This window comes from Protopterus annectens, chromosome 7.part0 (assembly GCF_019279795.1).
Source record: "Protopterus annectens isolate FY-2018-M chromosome 7.part0, PAN1.0, whole genome shotgun sequence".
Taxonomy (NCBI): domain Eukaryota; kingdom Metazoa; phylum Chordata; order Ceratodontiformes; family Protopteridae; genus Protopterus; species Protopterus annectens.
Window position 1 is genome coordinate 1,728,864,104 of NC_056739.1, and position 25,000 is coordinate 1,728,889,103.

Sequence of the window (25,000 nt, forward strand, 5' to 3'; positions counted from 1 at the left end):
TGTAGTTTAGATTAGTTTGATTGTGGGGGGGGGAGTTTTGTGTATGTTTATGTGTGTCCTGTATATGTAGCGTGGGTACGGGATTTTAAATTTCGCGGTTGTGTGTTTTCAAGTTTGTGAGTTGTGTTTGGGTTTTCGGCTTTGTGGTTTCGGAATACTGAAATTCGAGATTTTAGTATTTCAAAATTACAAAGTGGACCCATATATATATATATATATATATATATATATATATATATATATATATATATATATATATAAACATAGATTTAACTTTCTACACGTATCTATTTGTATATCAGCATGCTAGAATCATAGTCATAAAAAAAAAAAAAAACAGTATGACCATTTTCTCCTTGTTAGTACCCACCCTCAGACTATATCTCGTTTGCTTGATCTGGAATGGAATTTTTTTTAGAGAAGGGGTAGTTGTTATGTAACAAATCTGTCTCTCCACCATAATTTATTTGCTGAGGCAGGTTCAGAGAGGCAGGTAAGGGTGATAAAGGATAATGAGGGAAACGTACTCACAAGCGAGGAGAGTGTGTTGAGCAGATGGAAAGAGTACTTTGAGGGGTTGATGAATGAAGAGAATGAGAGGGAGAGAAGGTTGGATGATGTGCGGATAGTGAATCATGAAGAACAGTGCATTAGCAAGGAGGAAGTAAGGATAGCTATGAAGAAGATGAAGAACAGAAAGGCTCTTGGTCTAGATGACATACCTGTGGATGCATGGAGGTGTTTAGGTGAAATGGCAGTGGAGCTTTTAACTAGATTGTTTAATGAAATCTTGGAAAGTGAGATGATGCCTGAGGAATGGAGAAAAAGTGTTTTGGTACCGATTTTTAAGAATAAGGGTGATGTGCAGAGCTGTAGTTGAGCTGTAGTAACCACATAGGGATTAAACTTATCAGTCACAGCATGAAGTTATGGGAAAGAGTAGTGGAAGCTAGGTTAAGAAGGGAGGTGATGATTAGTGATCAGCAGTATGGTTTCATGCCAGGAAAGAGCACTACAGATGCGATGTTTGCTCTGAGAGTGTTGATGGAGAAGTACAGAGAAGGTCAGAAGGAGTTGCATTGTGTCTTTGTGGATTTAAAGAAAGCATATGACAGGGTGCCTAGAGAGGAGTTGTGGTATTGTATGAGGAAGTCAGGAGTGTCAGAGAAGTATGTAAGAGTGGTACAGGATATGTACGAAGGTAGTGTGACAGCGGTGAGGTCTGCAGGGGGAGTGACAGATGCATTTAAGGTGGAGATGGGATTACATCAAGGATCAGCTCTGAGCCCTTTCTTATTTGCAATGGTGATGGACAGGTTGACAGACGAGATCAGACAGGAGTCCCCATGGACTATGATGTTTGCAGATGACATTGTGATCTGTATTGAGAGTAGGGAACAGGTAGAGGAGACCCTGGAGAGGTGGAGATATGCTCTAGAGAGAAGAGGAATGAAGGTCAGCAGGACTAAGACAGAATATATGTGTGTGTGAATGAGAGGGAGGATAGAGGAATGGTGAGGATGCAGGGAGTAGAGGTGGCGAAGGTGAATTAGTTTAAGTACTTGGTATCAGCAGTTCAGAGTAATGGTGAGTGTGGAAGAGAGGTGAAGAAGAGTGTACAGGCAGAATGGAGTGGGTGGAGAAGAGTGTCAGGAGTGATTTGTGATAGACAAGTACCAGTAAGAGTGAAAGGGAAGGTCTACGAGAGGATAGTGAGACCAGCTATGTTATATGGGTTGGAGACAGTGGCATTGACAAAAAGGCAGGAGTCAGAGCTTGACGTGGCAGAGTTGAAGATGTTAAGATTTGCACTGGGTGTAACGAGGATGGACAGGATTAGGAATAAGTATATTAGAGGCACAGCCCAGGTTGGAAGGTTTGGAGACAAAGCCAGAGAGGCAAGATTATGTTTGTTTGGACATGTGCTGAGGAGGGATGCAGAGTATATTGGGAAAAAGATGCTAAGGATGAAGCTGCCAGGTAACAGGAAAAGAGGGAGGCCAAAGTTAAGGTTTATGGATGTGGTGAGAGAGGACATGCAGGTGGTTGGTGTGACAGAGCAAGATGCAGAGGACAGGAAGAAATGGAAACAGTTGATCTGCTGTGGCGACCCCTAACAGAAGCAGCCAAAAGAAGAAGAAGAAGCTTCAGAGATCTGGTTCTAGTGCTCATTGAACTGTTTGATTTCTGGAGATATAAAAGGTAACCAAAGTAAGACCAAGGTAACAGCCCAGCCTTGTAGAATTGGCATGTCATTACCAAAGAATGAATGAAGCTCAAGCCACAAACTGATGTTTAAGCTTTTAATAGCTAAACATTATGCACTTTCATCCCCTTTACTAGTAGGACTTCTTCAGAACAAACATACATCAATCAGGTACTGCTTAAATACTAAACAATTAAATAATTAAACAATTAAACAATTAAAACATATATCTTCCTTAGACTAATCAAATAAATACCAAGTCTAAAATACTTATTCTACATAAATATTTGAATATATAAAAGCATTCTCAACATATGAATGTAATTCTTAGCAGCTCTACATGTAGCTGCTTTTAAGCACACTGCTTAGTGACAGCATATCATTTAAACCTGGTGGGGTGCTTGCATCTAGTCCTAGCTGCCACAATAGTTCAAGGTACCTCAAGGTGTCCTTGCATGCACCCCTCTAGGGTTAGGTAAAACCTGTTTTATGATAAAAAATAAAAAACGTTTGCTACTTCCACAATATTATTTATTTCTATATATAGCATTATTATCCTTTTGACATTTTGTTTCATAGTGATGTTCATAAACATGCCTTTTTTAAAGCCCTTTCCATTGTAAAATTAATGGCAGAAATCACAAAAGACTATGTAAACCACTCCAGTCATATTACAATCAATCACTAGTTTTGTACAGTTTGAACTCTAAAGGTCTTGTTTCTAATTTTAAAACTCATCCCTCGAAAATATATTTAAATTGTTGGCATGATCCACATTTTATCATGCCCTTATTGTTTCTGCAAGAGCCCTTTAATTCGCTACAAGGATTACTCCTTTCTAACTTCTCCTTCAAATTCAGATGTCTTTTGAAAGTAAATTGAGGACCATCACCTAATGCTCTATTAATACAACCATCGCTTTCTATAAGTTTCCAATTATTCTTCACTATATACTTAATGGAATTCGAGCCATTGCTATATTTAATAACCATGGTATGTGCATAGTTACTTATATTATTATCATTATTAACTTCTTTGTTAATCCCTTTAACCAAAATGGGGGGAAGCTACTTGTTTGTTTCATACACACCACTTTCTTAATCTCTTCAATCATACTAGGTGGATACCCTCTTCTGGAAAATATATCAATGAATTTATTAATTTCTGTTAAGAAACAGACATCACCAGGTATAATTCTAGAAATTCTGTCCATCTGCCCTTTAACAAGGCTCCTTTTTTGATAATAAGGATGGTTGCTAGAAAAATACAAAAAATTATTGGAGAACGTCAGCTTTCTATATAACTTTGATATAAAAGTACACGCTTCAGTATCCTTCGATAGTGTTACATCTAAATAATTAATAGACTCCTGTGAATAATTAAATGTATATTTTAAAAAATTCAGTGGTTCAGTTTAAATAGGTTACAAATTCAATGAACTGAGGCACATTACCCTTCCAAATTACACATATATCATCTAAAAAGCATACAAAGGTTACCACATAGTGCATATATTCAGAAAGAAACACTTGATGTTGTTCCCAATACCATAGTACTGTATTAGTGTATTGGGGTGTACACACCACCCCCATAGCTACTCGTGCTACCTGTCTGAAATATTCCCCCTCAAAATAGAGGAAATTATATTGTAAAACCATTTCCATAAATTCAACCAGAATATTAATTTTTGTATTTGGTAAAGTTGCACATTGCAAACAAGCTTCTCTAAAACGTTCAATACCTATGTGGTAAGGTATGCATGAAAATAAATCAGCAACATCAGTAGTAACCACCATATTGCGGTGGTGGTGCTCTGGTAGCGTTGTCGCCTCACAGTAAGACGTCCTGTTCAATTCTCAGCTAGAGCGTCGTCTGTGTGGAGACATGCGTGAATGGGTGTACCTTCGTTGAAGGTTGTGCGTCAAAACTGGCAACTCGGCACGTAAAAATCTACTGACAATCATTAGCGGACTGGAGTTCTGCTGTAGCGACCCCTAACCGGGAAAAGCCGAAAGACACAACAACAACAACATCAGTAGTAACCACCAACCATTCGTTATGGTAAAATTCCTGTTTTATATGTCCCAGGAAGTCCCATGAATCTTTACAGATATATGGAATTAAAAAAAAAAAATACTTTAGAGTGCCATTGATTTATACAGCTAGGGAATGAGTTTTTGATCCAGCTGCAGATACTATGGGACACATAGGTGGATCATGAATATTGCATATTTTAGGTATTCCAAGTATCGTTAAAACTACCTGGTGTTCTGCAACCAAAAATGTATATAAACTGTAGTCAATCATCACTTGATCACCAAGTCCTTAAGGAATAAATTCATCTTGTGATAAAAATGTGAATCTCATTCTTTGAAACTCTAGTATATTGAGTCTCATTTTTAGGCAAGTCATACATCGTGGTCAAATAATCAACAGTATCAATCAAAACAAACCCTGCTCCTTTGTCAGGCTTCATTAGTCTAAGGTCATGATTTTTTACTAATTCATTCCTTAAAAAAACTTTCCTCTTTAGTTAAGTTGGTAACCACTGGGCCCAACAATTGCTTCACAAATTTCCTGATATCATGTTCACATTCAGATAAGGACAATGTGGGGTGTAGTGGGGGGTCATAGGTACTAGCTCTACTAAACGTATTACCATGATCTGGTGTATCTGGGTGTTCATTGAATAGAACTTTCAAGTTTAATTTGTGCACATAAAGTTTTAAGTCCACATGGATATCTTCTATATCAAACTTAAATTTTAGGGACAAAAAAAGAATCCTTTGCTAAATAACTTAAAATGTTCATCCTAATAAATTCCTGGTTATAATTAAAATGTTAAAGCCATGATATTCATGCACAGCAGGTTATATTTCAGCATCAGGCTCACTTAAGACATCGTAAACTATAATGCTAGTATCGCCTAACATCTGCATCTCTTCTGGTGATGTTGATTGACTGATTTCACATTGTGGTGCATAAATTCTCCCTGTAGCCTGATAACCCAGTAAGCTTGGAGCAATGTTAGATGTTAGGTCTTAATGTCCTGATGTAAGTAAAGAAGGATTTGTAATTGCCTTAACTTCAGATGCCACTCTTAAGTTCATGGGATGCCTTTGTTTTCCTGATGGTATTTTTCAGTACTTTTGATAATTTTTTATATTGATTTTGTTTCTTGGTCTTTCGTTTTGCTGTATATTCTGATAAGCTTTTTTCTTTTATTGTATTGTTTATTTATACATTCTGACCACGAGGCTGGTTTGCTCTCAAACTTCCCATTTTGTTTTGTTCTGGTAGGAACTGTCAGGTTAATACCTTTATCTGGGTGAGTTTAGAATTTGTTTACATCCCTCAGATGTTCATAAATACAGTTTTTAAGTTTCCTTTCTGACTTTCCAATATAAAAACAAGCACATTTGGAACAGAAAGCACAATAAACCACCTTCTCAGTATAACAGCTGCACTTTTTTTGTAAATAGACCTTTATACCATTTATGTTAAATTTTGACCCTTCCTTAATATGTTGGCAATAATTGCATGTCCCACACTTCTTCATATGGCCCCCTTTCCGAATCTGGTAACTCCTTTCAAAGATGCTCTTTAAGGTTTGTCCCTTTCTATATATACCACAATAGGCTTCTCACTTATGCATTGCTTGAGGTCAAAATTATCCAATTTTTATCCAAAATCCTGAACATTTCTTTACTGTCAAGATTATAAGAAGTGATAAAAGCTGAACGAAACTTCCCATTTGCTTGCACTTGTTCAACAGGTGTCATAACATTCACATTAACATTGCTGTCCATATTAACAGAACCAACATTCAAATTTAAAACCATATAACTGTTCCCTTCATTGCCAGAGTGCACCATCTTCGAATTCAATATAGCATGATAAAACCCTCTCTCTCTTATTAACTACTTCCAACATTAAGTTGTTAATCCAATGGGTATTCTCTTTTAAGAAACATATCTTTCAACAGTTCACATTCATCGAAAAAAGAGTCGAAACTAGACACCATCCGAGCAGCTCTAACAAACTGTCCCTTAACAACTGCTCTTTTTTGTTTGAAGGGATGGCTACTTTCAAAATGTAAAAAACTGTTTCAATACGTTTCCTTCATATAAATACATGACTCAAAATTCCTTAAGACTGTATTTTTTGTCAGTTTAACATCCAAATATGAGATTTCATTGGGATCAATATTATGGGTGAACCCTAAAAAGGCTGTTGAATTATTCATGTGAGTTAACAATCCATTAATCATCTCACTTGGTCCATCCCAAAATATAAAAATATCATCCAAAAATCTCACATACATTTTACAATATTGATAATAAACTGAATTAATAACAAACTTTTTCTCCCATTGTAGCATCACCAAATTAGAGTACAAACCACCACATGGAGAACCCATAGCAACACCAACTGCTTGGATAAAAAATTCACCATTAAAAAATATACAGTTATTTTTCAACACAAGTTCAAATAGTTGTTCGTATACATTCATTTTTGGTTGTGATACTCCTTTTTCCAATAAATAGTCACATGCCTATTCAATACCAGTATCATGGGGTATTGAGGTGTACAAATCCTTCACATCAGTGGTGATGAATACACCTATCTCACTGTATTCTAAATTATTAACCCTTTCTAAAAAAAAATCCCATGAATCCTTACAAATAATAGTTTCTAAACTAACAAAACATTTCAAATTAATATCCAAGTATTTTGCTATGGGATAAGTGATAGAACCACACCCATTCACTATAGGGCGCATAGGTGGATCAACCATATTCTTGTGTAGTTTTGGTAATCTAAATATACAAGGAGTTTTTGGATGGTACCCTGACAGGTAATTGTACTCATCTATAGAAATTGAGCCTTCAATAAAGAGGTCCATTAATTCATTTTTAACTTTGTTATAAATGCCATTTAACTCATTAATAGAGATTTTTCTATATGCATCACTCAAGAGAATATTGTTCATCCTTGTGTTATAATCATCTAGGTCCATAATGACAATACCACCACATTTATCTGGTTTTATAATCCGCACATCTCTATTAGACCTAAGTTTGTTTAGACCATCCATCTCACTTTTACTTAAGTTAGGTGAGCGTGCATTTCTGTGCATATTTCTAACATCTATTTCACACATTTTATCAAATATCGCTAACACAGGGTGTAGGGGTGGGTTGAACATACTTGAAATGTGCAAAGGGTTACTTACATATTCAACAGATTTAAAAAGGACATTTAAATTCAATTAAAATCATTTCTAGAATTTTTTAGGGAGGGATAGGGCTCAATATTGTTCAAACACAGCTTATCCCCACCGTCCTCGGTCACAAGCTTGGAATATGGAGAACCATAACTATAATGATGGAGCCTCTGGGAATAATGAGGAACATTTTTTAGATCAATACAACTTTCCCCCACTGAGGAGATCAGAAAGACTGAGAGACAGAAACAACCAGAATGTACAGAATCAAGGGACTTTTCCTGCAAACAGGGGTCGAGGGGGACAAATGTATTATCAGTGGGGTGGGGGATATCGGGAATGGAATCAAATTCGAATGAGCATATGTTGAATAATTGTGTTATTTTAAAAAATTCTGGAAATTATTTTAATGTATACAATTTTTCTTCATGTATTTTTGATGTTAATGATTGTGATTTATTTTCTAGAATTTTATCATTTATCCCAGCCAAAAATTTTAACATTGCACAAACATTAATTGATATCAGACATTTTGTTAGAAAGTTGAATTTAAATGTCCTTTTTAAATCTGTTGAATATGTAAGTAAACCTTTGCACATTTCAAGTACGTTCAACCCACCCCTACACCCTGCATTAGTGATGTTTGATCAAATGTGCAGATTATAAAACCAGATAAAGGTGGTGGTATTGTCATTATGAACCTAGATGATTATAACACAAGGATGAACAATATTCTCTTGAGTGATGCATATAGAAAAATCTCTATTAATGAGTTAAATGGCATTTATAACAAAGTTAAAAATGAATTAATGGACCTCTTTATTGAAGGCTCAATTTCTATAGATGAGTACAATTACCTGTCAGTGCACCATCCAAAAACTCCTTGTATATTTGGATTACCAAAACTACACAAGAATATGGTAAATCCACCTATGAGCCTTATAGTGAATGGGCATGGTTCTATCACTTATCCCATATCAAAATACTTGGATATTAATTTGAAATGTTTTGTTAGTGAAGAATCTATTATTTGTAAGGATTCATGGGATTTTTTAGAAAGGGTTAATAATTTAGAATACAGTGAGACAGGTGTATTCATCACCATTGATGTGAAGGATTTGTACACCTCAGTACCCCATGACACTGGTATTGAATGGGCATGTGACTATTTATTGGAAAAAGGAGTATCACAACCAAAAATGAATGTATAGGAACAACTATTTGAACTTGTGTTGAAAAATAACTGTTTATTTTTTAATGGTGAATTTTTTATCCAAGCAGTTGGTGTTGCTATGGGTTCTCCATGTGGTGGTTTGTACTCTACTTTGGTGATGCTACAATGGGAGAAAAAGTTTGTTATTAATTCAATTTATTATCAATATTGTAAAATGTTTGTGAGATTTTTGGATGATATTTTTATATTTTGGGATGGACCAAGTGAGATTATTAATGAATTTTTAACTCACATGAATAATTCAACAGCCTTTTTAAGGTTCACCCATAATATCGATCCCAATGAAATCTCATATTTGGATGTTAAACTGACAAAAAATACAGTCTTAAGGAATTTTGAGTCATGTATTTAAAGGAAGGAAACGTATTCAAACAGTTTTTTACATTTTGAAAGTAGCCATCCCTTCAAACAAAAAAGAGCAGTTGTTAAGGGACAGTTTGTTAGAGCTGCTCGGATGGTGTCTATTTTCGACTCTTTTTTGGATGAATGTGAACTGTTGAAGATATGTTTCTTAAAAGAGAATACCCTTTGGACTTAATTAACAACTTAATGTTGGAAGTAGTTAATAAGAGAGAGAGAGGGTTTTATCATGCTATATTGAATTCGGAGATGGTGCACTCTGGCAATGAAGGGAACAGTTATATGGTTTTAAATTTGAATGTTGGTTCCGTTAATGCAGACAGCAATGTTAATGTGAATGTTATGACACCTGTTGAACAAGTGCAAGCAGATGGGAAGTTTCGTTCTGCCTTTATCACTTCTTATAATCTTGACAGTAAAGAAATGTTCAGGATTTTGGATAAAAATTGGATAATTTTGACCTCAAGCAATGACATTAGACAATGCATAAGTGAGAAGCCTATTGTGGTATATAGAAAGGGACAAACCTTAAAGAACATCTTTGAAAGGAGCTACCAGATTCGGAATGGGGGCCATATGAAGAAGTGTGGGACATGCAATTATTGTCAACATATTAAGGAAGGGTCAAAGTTTAACATAAATGGTATAAAGGTCTATTTACAAAAAAAGTGCAGCTGTTATACTGAGAAGGTGGTTTATTGTGCTTTCTGTTCCAAATGTGCTTGTTTTTATATTGGAAAGACAGAAAGGAAACTTAAAAACCATATTTATGAACATCTGAGGGATATCAGACTGCAAAAAGAAACCAATGCCCTTGCAAAACATTATATGGAATGGCCCGGACATGATTTTAAATTTACTGTTATTGAAGTTATTGAACTAGACCTAAGAGGTGGACCTTGGACTTTATATTTGGAGAAAAGTGAGGCCATATGTCAGTTGAAAACGAATGCAACTCAATGGCCAGGCTTAAATGAATCTGTTGCAATTACTTGCTTTTTAAGATTAAAAGCTTTAGACAGATGATGCTTTTAAAGAAATGTGCTTGTAATTTTTAATAGTTGAAACATATGCATTAATTTTATGTTTTTTATATATATATATATATATATATATATATATATATATATATACACATTGGTGAATTTTATACTGTATCTATTATGTATTTATTTATACATGTATTTATTCATTTATATTACAATATATTAGGGTTATTTGAAGTGTACAACATATAGGAAATGTTGAGGTTTTATTAGATTTTATTTACACATATTTTTATTTTAATAATGTATTTTATAGTTATGTATTTATATGTGTTATAGTGGGTAATATTTAGGATGATGAATGTTTTATGTGTGATTATCTGACATTATTAGATGTAAATTGTAGGAATAGTCATTGCTCATGAATTATTCATGAACCCCGGATGTTGATTGGTTCATTAATTAACTTTATATTATAAATTTGCTGTCAGTTGGGGCATGCGCTGTCTTGATAAAGTCTCCAAATGGTTGGAGACGAAAGCGCTTGATTCACTGGCTGTATCTGATTTATTTTTATTTTTATTTGTTAAATTAAAGTTCTTTCTGTAAGCACTTCTTAGTTGCTTATTTAAATTTTTTTTATCTTTCTTCATCTTGTTGCAACCGAGGCCGATTTTTGGATTGTGGTTTGTTTTTTGACTTTCAAAAGTTTGAAATTTGGAAAAGTGTAGGAGCAAACTACAGAGGAAAAAATGGTAATTGTGGGAACAATACATACAAGGGAGGAATGAGGTTTAAAAGAAGGCAGGACTTAAATGAGCTATGTAATGTTTGACTGAAAATGATTGGGTAGATTATAAGTGATGTATAAATAATGTTTGCAACTGGGAGTGTGTCATTATGGTTTGTGATATAAAATGCTTGGCAACTGGGATTGTGTCAGTGTGGTTTGTTTTCTTTTATGAAAATGTATGATTGCCTGTGTCATAAATTATGGCTTAATAAAGATGTTTCTTGTGTAGAAAGGGGGGTTATTTATGTAATATTTTTTAGATTATATGGTATATAGCAGTATGTGTGAAGTATAATGTTTGTAAACGGGAACTTGTTAATACAGTTTGATTGCTTTTATATATATGCAGATTTGCTTACGTCACAAGTAATAATGCAATAAAGCTGATTAAAAAAGAAAAAAAGAAAAATTCGGGATATAACATACATGTAAGGTATAGGTATTCCAGTTTATGAAAAGGTAGTTAGTCTCCCAGGATGATGGAGTTCATGTGTATTTGAAATTCAGCCAGTATATTTAGGAATCAAACATGGTTTTCAGGGGGCATTGAGGAGGTTCTGTATTATGATATGATCTGATTGATAGTTTTATTTAATGTGATTTGTATTTCAATAAGTTCAGTTTGTTGGTCTCTAGGAGTCTGTCTCAAAGTAATATGACCTTTAACAAATATGAATACTCGACCATAGTTCCTATTGAGTCTAAAGGCTTCGCAGTGCAAAACCCTGATCTAGTAAAGTGAGGGAGAGCTTTCTGCATTTTTAAAACTAGTTTAAGTAACAATATACACATAAATGTGCTCCAAATACTGGAGGGCCTCAAGGTCAGTCAGTTTGCTGTTTAGACTCTTGCTGTTGGTCAGCATTACCCTCATGTTGTCTGGTTCTTTATTTGTTTTATTTTTTAGGTTGGGAGATCTATTAACTGGACTAAAAAAAGCATTATGGGAGCAGCAAGAGCTTTAGCCGTTGTGCAGAAGCCTTGTGATGAGAGGTAAAAGCTGTCTTTGGCAAAGCAAATAGGGCTATGCAGCTGACAGATATTGCCCCCCCCCCCAAATTACACCATTTATTCAGCCAAATGTTGAAATTAATGATCTTTTCTTTGTACCCTCAGCCATGCTCCAGACTCAATGTATAAGAAGCGAAAACAGAAATAAAATAGTGCGCAGAAGAATTAAAATATGTCTTATATGTTTATTATGATTGTTGTATTATGTAATATTTTCATGCTGCTCTGCTGATCACAATAAAAAACAATTTGGCTGTATTTTGTTTCGATTCATTGTGGCCTCCTGTGTCTCTGTCTCAAGAACTGCATGAATTAAAAAAACTATGCAGCCAACTCTGTATGTTTACTGATGTTTCCATGTCAGTTAATCCATATCTTCTCATATAATCTGAAAGACAAAATTAAACCATCTAACCAACATCTGAAAATCAGGACTTTGGACATATAATTTTTGTTTTCTTTAAGGTACATTCATAATAAATTGATATTTTTCAATATAGTTCAGGATGCTTAGAAAAAAATATATGATTTTGCATAAAAATACGAACTGGGACTACAGAAAAAAGTAAGTTACTTCATCAGGACTGCATTTTAATCTATGATTACTGAGCTTTTTATGTTTATGTATCTTGTAATGCATACATGTAGAGAATTGTATTGGTTTTTAAAGCATCCGCAGAACTTGAATTTCTCCTTGAATTCCACAGAACTTATATAAATTTGACGGAGAAGGGTACAGCACCATTCCTCTGCTGATTGATAGTCTGCTGAAGTCAAAGCAGCCAGTCACCAAGAAAAGTGGTATTACTCTGAGCAAAGCAATCCCCAAGGTAAGTGTACTGAATGCTTCCAACTGGAGTCTTCAAATGTTATTCGTCAAATATCATCTTTTACTTAATGTGTGTTAGCTCCAGCTGCACTGTAAATGTTACTTAATGTGTCTGCATTTCAACCTCCATAAATGAGCTGGCATCCATGTTACATCTCAGATGTCAGTCATCTGACAGTGATGTTTAGTAACGGCATCCCAGATAGTCTTCTAATAAGACTGATCATAACACTTTTATGTCTCAGTTGTCCTATTAATTCTAATATGTCTGCAAAATGTGCTTTCACTTATTTTCTTTATGAAAAGGAATCTCAAAAGTAGTGGCCTCTTTTATCTTCCATCTTCCCAAAAGTATGTATTACTCAATAACTTTAAGCAGTCTGTCATATAAAAAATGTTAAGTAGTTCTTGTCCAAAATGTATTTCTGACGGTAGTGATGTCTGAGGTACGTTAGAAATATTTCCCCATGCACCAAAAGATAATGAGTTTTAGTCTCTGTTCAGAGCTGGCTTCATGCCATGCAGTTCTGTCATTTTAAATGGTATTGTATTAATGAGAAGCACATTCACACCACATTTTATCTATTTTTTAAGGTCACGTTGGCATTCACTGTTTTGTTGTGGTCAGTGATGTTTGTTTTCTATGCATCTGCTATTGAACAAATCTAGATTTTAGTGTTGTCTTATTGTCAGGCTAGTACTGAAATGTCAGCAGTGACATAGATTGCGTAAATGTCACTCTAAACATGAAATACTGAAAAAGAGACATTGTTATCAGTGCTGTATATTCCAGTCAGCAAAAAGTAAATTAATGAAATGGACTGACATCATTATTGTTATGTCTTTAATACTGTAGCAGTCAAACAAAGGCTTAAAATGTGCATGTATTCATTCCCTGGAATATGCATGATTCAATTATGCTTCTATTATGAAATCTGACATCAAACGCCCTTCATGATGAATCCTTTGTTGGGGAGCCAGGCATGTTTTTCATACACTAGTGATAACAGTCTAAACCTTGATCATTATTGTGCGATTCCAGGATATTTCTCGAAAGACCAAGATTGCAGTATCTCAAGGAATTCTCATTTCCTTGAGAACGATTGATCTTGAAGTTGATATAAATAAATAGCATGGGATTTGGGGGGGGGGGGGGTGTGTATTCATTACTTACTTTTTATCTTCTGTGGTTGCCAATCAAATGATTCCAGTGTTTGTCATTGCATTTATGCAGTTCGATTACAAAGACTTGCAGTTTTTTTTTCTTTTTTGAGAGACCCATTCTCTGGTTTCTTCTTTACACTAATCAGATTTGACAATTTTACAAAAGATACCATGCTTAGAGGTGTACACACATAGGGCCAGCACAAGCTATTACGTTACTCATTGGCTATTCATGCACTTCTAGCCACAGAACTGGATTTTTTTAACAGTCACATAGTCTAGATCACAACCCTAACTATCATTGGTAAAGCTTTTGACTTATAAACTGCAGTGACACTGTGTCCGTAAGTTACAAAACCCACATAAACATTACCAGTGTATCAGTCACTGGCTCAAGTGTCTGATGTTCTGTCTTGCTACTTGTTAATGCTCTAGGGAGAATAGTTTGGCCTAGTTTATTACCAAAAATATGACAGCAGTTCAGAACCCCTTGCATGAGGGAACTGCAGTATAGTCCACCTTGCTGCCATGGCATAGGTTAAACTATTTCCATAAGACTGAAGTTCAGATGTAGTTCTGAGGCTAGCTTTTCTGTATGCAAGTCTTTCAGGTCTCCATAGACCGTGAGTTAATTGTCAGGTAGCAAGGACTGAAGACTGAGCTCTTTCTTGCCACAGCAGAAGAGGGGACCAGAAGAGGCATGTCTTTGGCTCCCACCTTAGGGGCTGCATTCTGTATTGCTGGCATTGTGCATTCCTAGGTTGATCTGTTGCAGCATGAAGCCACCCAGACTGATCCTAAGGAGTGGCCCCCTTGATTCACCTTGTTACAGAGTCGGACAAACTGGGCACAAAGTTGAGGAGAGCATGGCTGTCACTCTGTCCCCCAACAGAAGTTATATCTTAGGGCACTGACACCAAGCAGATGCTTGATGTCTACTAGAAGTTTAAATAATTGATGCAGGATTGTACCCTTAGGTAAGATGGCCTGATGCCATCACCATGCTCAGTGTAGACCTCTCTTCTGCATGCACCACACTTATCAGACATGCACGTTTGTGTACACTAGTGTAACTTAGCACCTGATGTGCATCACTTGCATGCTTTTCTCTGCACAAGATAAACATGACTCTGCACATGGAGATACTATGGAACATGGGAGTCCCTCCCACTCAGGCTGCAGTGAGACGTTGGAGGAGCAGAGGCCTTTGATTGTGCATGTGCTTTAGACCTAGTATATGCCTGTACAGGATAGCTTGGCTGGGATTATCCTTAATCAGGAAAAAGCCCTGAGACTATAATGTAGTAAAATGCAGTCTAAAGGCTGTACAGCTGACCCAGTAAAAATCCGTACTTTATGTGAGATCTGTTAAAACAAAATACCATGCTTGGAGAGAGATCCTATAATGGCTTGTATGTATGACTGTGAATTTCCAGATTAATTGTAGGCAGATGCATTAAGCAGAGAGGCATGCAATCAACTGTGGAAGTTATTTGCCCCACTGACTTCCGTTTAAAGATCTTCAGTGGTGAAAAGATTACTTTGTTTGTTGACTGTAGAAGCAAACCTTTAATTAACTCCTTGAGGCTGAAGCAGAAATTGAAGTATATCAAGAAATATTGGTGATATTGGCTTAATAAAGGTTCTTTGGTGCTAGAATAACATATTTTTCCGTACTGTTTCAGAGACCCTAATAAAAGATAATAAACTGATATTTGATATTTCTATCAAAGTGCATAAAATAGTAGTGAACAAGATAAGTAATTCCATTTATGATGTATGTTCCACCAAAAAATAGTAATTATACAAAAACATTCCAGTTATGCAAGGGGAGACATTTCTTGTTGCTATCCAGTATGTTTTGTGTATTAGATGTCTAGGTGAATTTCACTTTTGTGCAAATTGAAACACTTTATGTCCGAAGACTTTTGCCATGCAGAAACTCAAGAAACTGCTGAAAAGTGTGGATAAATAAGTTATGTGCTGAATTAACCACCTGTTATATCGGCTTTGTTTTCTAGAAAATCAGTGTCATGCAGACGTCCTCAGTTTCAACACATTCTGGAATACTTCTAACCAAAATAGTTAGTGTTGTTAATACAATAAGCAAAATTGCAAAGGTTTCCAATATGCTGATCAGATTTCTCAATGCTCCTTCCCCGTTTTACACTCAGCACTTTAAACACCAATAGGCCTCTTCTGACACTATGGGTGCACGGAATGTTTGTAGGAATATTGTGATATGATGCAAAAATGATGAGTAGAACCTTGGTCATGAAGTTGCAGATTCTGCTAGATTACGTGTGAATTTGTTTTTGAATTTTGGAAAAAAAAAGTTGACTTCTGTCTTAGGTATCCCTCTATCAGGCAAGAGCTCAGCAAACAATAATAACTGTTAGTTTGTCATGGTAAATGAACGTTTTTCATGCATTACTTTACCATGGCAGTACACACAGAAAGAGTTCATTTTGCAATTCCTTCAAACACCTTTCTCTACACTTTTTGTGTCAATGAAGACAGGCAGAAACCAATGTGGCTCCTAGTGGTGCCAAAATGTTTAATAGTGTTTATCAACCAGTAACAGATTCCAAATGATGAGCCATGAAAACCTGTGGTGCTTTCTGAAGATAACTACAACTTGACTTATTACCAGGCACTGATTTATATCACTTACAGACAGTATGTTTAAGAGCTTTATCAATATTTTAGATACTTAACAGTGAAATGTTGTGTTACAGTGAAGTACTATTTCTTTTTATCTGATCAGCTGCTCTTAAACTGCAGTACATCTTGGTGACGGTGAAGAGAATATCATGCATTAAGTAGCTTTTTTTAGATTTGTTAGTGTATTAACAGTTTTTGACAGTGGTAAAACAAATATATCCTTCTTATTTATAAAGAATTATCTAGAATAAATTGAAGACAGTGTGTCCTTTTCCATATGTTGACAGTGGGTACTTTGCCATATGCTGAAGCAGGATCTGCAATAAGAGTACCACCACTAAAGTTACAAAACTCACTGAAGTACAAGAGGTAAGACCTGTGGGATTTCCAGATGTGAACGTCTCCAGAGAAGAAATAAAAGCTGCATTGCCAGGAATTTTCCAGACCCCAAGGTGGAGTTTCCAGTAGCACTCTTTCTCATTGTAGTGCCTACACAGCAGAAGTAAGGGTCCAGAAGGAGCGAAGTTTGTTTGCTAGGATAGTCCACTGGGTCAGAAGAGCCCATTTTCAATGGAGTCCTGGGGAGAAAATCTTCACAGTATACAATGAATAAAATAACAATATTTCATTAGTGTAGAATAACAATAGTACAGATAAAAATGCTATCTGAAGGTACAATTTAGTAAGATGCAAAAACAGAATTAAAGGATCTCTAAGTGAATATTTACAACATTTATAAATATGTAATTCCTATGATTGCAAATGCAGACGTTGCATCTAATACAACTATAAGAAGATATTTACAGAATGAGTATTTCTGTGGAGGAAAATTTGAAGGAGGAGGAAGAGATAGAATTGGGTATATGGGGTAAGGGAGAGATGAGTTAACGGGGGAAGGGGAGTAAGGAAGGGAGTGGGGAGAAAGATAGTACAGAGAAGAATGGGGAAGAAGATAGAGAGTGGGAGTATGAAATAGTGTGTTACTGGGGGATTCATGTGGTATGGGAACAGGAGCATTCCCAGAGGGATGTTAGGTAAGAATGAAGCAAGGTTTTGAAAGTAGAGAGGCTGCTAGTGATGCGAAGGTGAGGTGGCAGGGAGTTCCAGAGACATGCTAAGGAGAAAGATAGTAGAAATTTGCCAGGTGGGCATGCAGGCTTATGCAGTTCGATCAGATTTTGGGTATTGGTTCTTAGGAGTCTTTTGGGAAGGTGAATTTTAAAAGCAGAGGCAAGGGAGGGGCAAAGTGAGGGATTAAAGATGAGTTTGCGGGCGTGTATGAGTTGAATGTAGGTGAGGTAATTGGGCAACTTTAGCCAATTTAGTTTGTGGAGGGCAGTACAGTGATGAGTGGAATATCTGTATCCAGTGGCGAATTTGGAGATTTTGTTGTAACAGCAAGAGATTTTTGTCTTTAGGGAAGACTGTAAGTTAGTTAGGAGTGGGGCACCATAAAGGAGAGAAGGAATAAGATATGTGGTAGAGAGAACAAGCCTGGTAGAGGGGGTGAGGTAGCGATTGTGGCAGTAGAGCATGCCTAATTTCTGGTGGTTTTTTTTTTTTTATATTTTGTTTGTAGGTGGGTATCAAACCTGAGCTGATCGTCAATAAGTACTCTAAGCATTTTTGCACTGGATACTATTTCAAGAGGAGTATTATTCTTACTGATGATGGAGAATGAGTTTTTGTCGAATGTTGTGGTTTTTGAGGGGGTGAATATCATGAGTTTGGTTTTTGATGCATCGAGTGCCAGATGGTTCTCTAGAATCCATTGCACAGTGGAAGAGAAGGCATCTTGTGTTAGTTTTATGAAAGTGGAGGCGGAGGTGGCAGAGCAGATGATTGTTGAGTCATCAGCATATTGGATAATGTTTGCATTAGGGATGATGCAGTGAAAGTCATTGATGAAAATATTGAACAGTAGGGGACCTAATATGGAACCCTGGGGTTTGCCAGTGGGAGTGTTGAGGAACGGGGAGAAGGCTTTTTTCCAGTTGACGGCTTGCTGCCTGTTAGAGAGGTAGCTGGTAAACCAGTTGATAGAGGAAGGAGAAAGATTTAGGTTAGTGAGTTTAGTTAGGAGAAGGTTATGAGAGATAGTATCAAAGGCCTTAGAAAGATCGAGAAGGAGGGTAGAGACAGTGTGTCCAGAATCATGGGCTTTATTCACCATTTTTAGGAAGGGGAGGAGGGCAGTAGTGGTGCTACGGCCAGGTCTGAATCCATGTTGTGTGGGAGTTAGCAGATGGTTGTCAATAAGATATGGTAAAAGTTGTAGGTGGATACACTTTTCAAGAAGTTTTGAGATGGGTGATAAGATAGCGATAGGTCAGAAATTAGAGATATTATAGTTGTTACCCCCTTTGTGAAGTGGAATAATAAATGCCTTTTTCCATAGTTGGGGTACATGGCCTTCTTGGATTGATTGATTTATGAGAATGCAGATGGGGAAGGCAATAGCATCGGCAACTGTTTTTAGGAAGTAGGAAGGAATGTTGTCATGGCCGTTGGAACATGGTTTTAAGTTCTGGAGGAGTTTTTTTATAGTTGATATGGGGATGGGTTTTATAGAGAAGGGAGGAGGTTGGGAGGTGGGAGTATTTGAGTAGGAAGAGATAGGGGAAGGTAGAGGAGAGGATGTAGGGTTGTTTGTGAAGGATGATGTTAGTTTGGTTATTGACTCAATGAAGAAAGAGTTGAATTGGGTGGCTAAGTCCTTGTCGGGGTATTGGGGTCTGGGCTAGGGTATTCCTTTCTACCAGGGTTAAAGAGGGAGGTGATACCATCCCAGAAATTTTTGGGGTTTGTCCTATGGTTGTTTTGGAGTGAAAAGAAGTAGGATTTACAGTCTAAAGAAATACGTTTTTTAACTCTGTTTTGAAGTATTCTGTATTCATGTAGGGTGATGGGAGTTTTATGTTTATGGTGATGGTTTAGGGCTTTGTCTCAGAGGCGCATGACAACTAAGGTATCTTAGCTTAGCCAAGGGACAATGTTACGTTTAATCCTTCTTGTTTTTAATGGAGCAACGGTATCTAAAAGGTTTATAAATGTGGTGTTGAAGTAGGTGACAGCATTTTCTAGGGGGAGAGTTTTTAGGGGGCTCCCGTTGAAATTTTTTAGTGTGTTGGAGAAAGTGGAGGGGTTGAAGTGTTTTAGGGAGCATTTGGAGATGTAGGTAGGAGAGAGTTGTAGGGAGGGGGAGTGACGATGAGCAAAAGTGGGATAATGGTCACTGAGGGAGTCAGGGAGGGTATCACAACTGGATATATAATGAGGGTGAGAGACCAGAATCTAATCAAGGGTGCTACCAGAGGAGTGATCTTTGGTAGGTCTGGTAGTGGTGTTGATTAGCTGATTGAATTTGTAGAGGTTTATATTCAGAGGGTTGTGAGAGATTGAATGCTGGTCCAGTTAATGTTTGTGTCGCCTAGGATTATAGTCTCATTGGTTATGTTGGTAGAGAGCCAGGAGAGTATATCTTGAGTGTATGGACATTGATAAAGTCAGCAAGCAAAGGAGAGTAGTATTGCTAGAACTGAGTTCATCCTCAAGCCTTGCTGAATACCTTAATGAGGCAGACCCAGTTTTACAAAATCTCACCAAGGCAACACTAATATATAGACTGTATTTTATATAGCATACATCATGGACAAAAGTAAGTAAAAAAATAAAAAAGACAGCTGGGTGCACAAGTCCCCCAGGATAAAAAGTGTTCAGTCCTGGTAGGCACACTGGTGCTAGGACTGGAAAAAATGATAGTGTAGAATCCTCAGGACATGGGAACATTCCTACAATGAGGCTAGGCCAGACTCAGGAGGATGATGGCCACTCTGTTGTAAAAGGAAGTAGTAGTCCACAAAAATAACTGGCAGGCCAAAAAGAGTCATAAAGATAATAGAGTGGACTACTGAGGATAAGAAACAAATTATGTATTGTTACTGTTATGCAAGAAGCAGAGAATTTCCAGATAGAAGATATACAAAAAGATTAAGAAAAATTAGAGGAAAGAAAAATACTTGCACAAGAAAAACTGTCAAAAGTTTCAAATGCAGATTTGTGTTCATTAATATGATAGATTCATGAAAAACATTATACAGACCAAGAAACATTGGACTGTTTAGAAATAGAAGCGACTGATGAAGTGTGAAAATATGAAGAACAAAATCTAGAGATTTTTGAAAGGTATTAAAAATACATGGACTTGGGAAAGAAAGAGAGATCTAATATGGTGCAATATTTATGCAAAGGAGTAAGACAACCTAATCAATACAAAAAAGCAGTTCCAAAAATATTTGAAGAGAAATATAGGCAAAGGCACCCAGAGATGGAAAATTTCAAAATGCAAAAAATAAAAAAAAACTTTTAAACCAATGAACTGCCAAAGGTTACAATACCCATTTTGTTCTTTCTTTATTGCTTTACAGAACTTCATCAGATTAAAACACTCCATAGCAATATACTATGTAAACATCCAGTTAACCAATCACAAACAACTTTAGCACACTCCTAATTAATTCTTAATGGTACTTTCATTTAGGGATACAATAACATAATAACCTAAATACTATTTAAAACACTGAATTGTTGTTCAAAAACTAAAACTAAGCCTTTTAGTTCATATATAACATTCATGTTAAATTACAGTTTATCTCAGCCCCAAAATAAATACCTGAAATTCAAAGTTTGTCCACCCTAAGATTTAGTGAACTGGTTAATGAAATTCTATTGTTAATACCATTGTTAATACCAGGTGTTTGGGTGGAATTTAACAAAACCTGCCAGTATACCTCCCTGAATTCTCAAAAAGCTGACTAGTTAACTCCCCATAAGTTCCAATCAACCATTTCTAAAATACAAAAAAATAAACCTATTGAAGTTTTTGGATTCTTTGAAATGCTTTTCCAAGACATTAGTATAGTCTTTTTTCTTTAAAGCATGGTTGTGTTGGTAGATCCTAACTTTCAAGCTCTTTTCTGTTTTACCTATGTAAACCACTGAGCATGACAAGCATGTGGCCACCTATGCCACCCCACGGGTATTACAATCATATGTTCTTTGCATTTTTAATACTCTAGGGTAGTTACCCAACACAGTATTTGTAATCTCATTAGTAAATCTACATTTACTGCGGGAACCACATTTCTTCATCCCTTTTATTAATTGACCTGTGCTTGTCAACCTCTTATTTCCTTTTTCAAAAATGTTTTTGAGATTCTTACCCTTTTTAAAAAACAGGTTTGGATATCACCCACTTTACTGGTAAGGTCAAAAAGGCCAAACACACATCTCCAGTTCTTTTCAAAAATAGTTGTCATTTCCATACTGCCATTACCATAAACCAAAACCATAGTTTTATTAAAATTCTTATCTGTTTTGGTTCAAATAGATAACAATGTTGGATAATGCAACAAGGGAGGATAATGTGTGTATCTGTAGGTCGAAACAAATACTATCAACTTTCAGGATAGTTTCTTTGTACAAAAAATATTTTAACTTAGTTGTAATGTAAGAATAGGATCATCAGTTATCAACCTAGACAGACATATCATCTGTCCTTTTACTAAGTTTTTTTCTGTCAATGAGGATAATAACTGTCATAATGCAGGAGGCAATTAGAGTACATAGGTTTCTTATAGATGGTAGATTCAAAGTTCCTTTTCACTCTGTTCTTATATAATTTAACATCAAGATAGGTATAACCATGTATAAAAAGATAAAACGATTTGGCAAAGTGGAGAATTAAAACTTTAATAAACACTATAACAACACTAAATAACACAGTGCAATAAAAGGAAGAAGAAGGATAAGCACTTTCTCAGGGTGCTTCATCAGATCTAATTAAAATACACAACAAAACATTTACATATTAAAACTACTACCTCAAACCACATGATCTTAAAGTCAGTTTTAAAGGGATATATTTATTTAAACTTCTACCCCTTGTGGCTTGTAACAACATAATCTGCTTAGTCTCAAGACTCTCTGTATGAGTTCTTACATCACCAACCCTATTAGTTATATGTTACAACTCCAAAACAAGAAATTTAAACACATGCATATAGTCTACATTTACAACATGTTTACCCAGAGCATTCTTAATATCTCCCTTGCTAATACTAATATAAATGTTCCCATATGATCTCTGAGGTAACAATTTGTCTTGCCCACATAATAACATTGACAATCCTCACTGATCACCAGATAAACTTCATCCCTGGTGCCACAATCTGCATAAAAATTAAACTCAAAAATATGTCCTGTATCTGGGTGTGTAAAACAACTCTCTTTAATGTACCTACATACATTACACCCTCTGCATGGATAAGTACCTTTCTTATCCAAGTTTTCCAGATTCCTCATCTCAACGTTTAAAGTTTTATAGCACAGCATAACTCTTGACTGAGGTACCATTTTTAAAATATAAATGGGGCTGCTCTCCAAGGACAGCCTTAAATTTATCATCCGACATAAGCAATCTTCAGTTACTCTTAATAATACCACAAACTGAGTGAATGTTATTAGAATATGTTTAACACATCCTCATATGTCTAGCTCCAGCATCGTTTCTACCTTTTTTTTGCACTGTGTTATTTAGTGTTGTGTACTAGTGTTTGTTAAAGTTTTAATTCTCCGCTTTGCCTGCTCATTTTATCTTTTTATACAGGTAGCAGACTCCAAATCTGGATAGTTACAACCTTCACATTCTACCTGGTGAGTGAAAACTAAAAAAGTAGTAGCATTTATACATTATAAAACTGCAAAATAGTATCATTGCTTCCACTCCATAAAATTAGTATGTCATCCATATATCAGAAATATTTATAAATGAATGTATATAGTGGAATGTAAACACAAATTTCTCCTCCCACCATCATAATACAATATTATCAAACACAGGTGCAACTGATGCTCCCATAGCCACACCTGTAGTTTGCTTAAAAACTCACCCTCAAAAAAGACAAGTTATTTTTTAAAACTAAGTCCATAAGTGTATGTAAAACTCTTAGAGTGACATAATCAAATTTAGTACAAATAGTCAATGCCTCCATACATATCTCCATACCTTGGTCTGTGAAATTATCAAAAACAGATCCTTGACATCAGTACATCAAAAATTAACATCTCTATACTCAGAAGCACCAAAAGTTCGTAATAGGTGCCAAGGGTCAATTAATACATGAGGTTTATCAGAAAAGAAGCTCTTTAACTTATGATACACAAATTCAGCTAATGACTTGGTCTTAGAGTCCCTTGCTGCAACTACTGGCCTCACAGGTGTATATGCCAAATATCTGTGAAATGCCGAAAATTGAAGGGATAAAGGGCCTCTTAACCCTTAAATAATTCATCTTGTCAATAGAGAAGTTAAATTGCAAAAACATATCATCTAAATCTAATCTAAATCTAATCCGTGATAGGGCAATATTCTGTTCATTTAAAGAAGAAGATATTAAAAAAACATCATATAAGTAGTTCAACATCTTTCCTACATAAACAAAATTGTCCATAATAACAATCCATCCCCCTTTATGTGGTTTCATTATGCAAAGCTTGTCTTTGTTAATTAAATAAATTAACTTCTCCTTCTTCTTTAGTCAATTTTCTTTTCACTTGGATAACTAAATTAACACTTTTAGCCCTAATGTCTGCTTCACATAATTTTTCAAAAAGGGCTACAGGTGGTAATAAAGGCAGGTTGTAAGTGTTCTTCTGTTTCGGAGGTTCAACCCCATTTTTATCCAAAGTGTTATCTAAAATCAAATTCAAGTTTAACTTTCTGGTAAACAACTTAAATTTTAAAATATATCTACCAGATTAAATCTAGTTGTAGGAGTGAAGTTAAACCACTTGGAAAAAAGCTGTCCATGCAGTTCTGTAATAATGGCATTGCTGTAATTAAACATCTTAAAGTCATTGAATTGAAGTAGTACAGTACCTTGTGGTTGTTCATTAATTATGGAGGGTATCATAATCATTTTCCCCCATATTTTCTAGTCATATATGAATAATTCCTGTGTTGTACTGGGTCGGTGTCGATCAATTCCTGCTGAGAAATCACACTTTCATAGCAATTATAGGACTCATGATCTTAGAGGGTAAAGGATAGGCTTGTTTCTGTAAATATTCGCATTGATCTCTCATAAGTTTACACTTTTTCCTTGTAATGATCTCCATACATACAGTTCAAGTCTGCTCTATGAAAAATTATCTTATAAAAGTTTTCCATTGAAGGGAACAGCAGATCATGAACAACAGCCTTCTGTAAATAAGTTATATTCTGTTTTAAGGAATCCATTGTACGAAGATTGTCTCTAATAAGTAATCGCATAAAATCCAGTCCAGCGAAGTCTAAAAGTTCAAGGAATTCATGATGTAGAAATGAACCATTCTTTACTCCATTAGGAAATTTTAATTTTCAGAACATACTACAGTGCAATGGATTGTTGAAATAAGGTGTAGTTAAGCTGTAACCCTCTATATTTTTAAGCAGTTTTTTCAAGTTTATATATTTTCTATTTTAAA

The 25,000-nt window shown here is 35.7% G+C and overlaps 1 protein-coding gene across 2 annotated transcripts in view; it reads left to right on the forward strand.

Annotated features, from left to right (window-relative positions):
• The window catches only part of FES (FES proto-oncogene, tyrosine kinase), a 1,834,337-nt gene that overhangs the window by 1,523,608 nt on the left and 285,729 nt on the right, over positions 1-25,000 (forward strand). For both annotated transcript variants that reach the window (XM_044078263.1, XM_044078264.1), the window contains exon 13: positions 12,525-12,647. In XM_044078263.1, the coding sequence (XP_043934198.1) occupies positions 12,525-12,647 (123 nt within the window). The remainder of the gene's footprint in view (positions 1-12,524; positions 12,648-25,000) is intronic.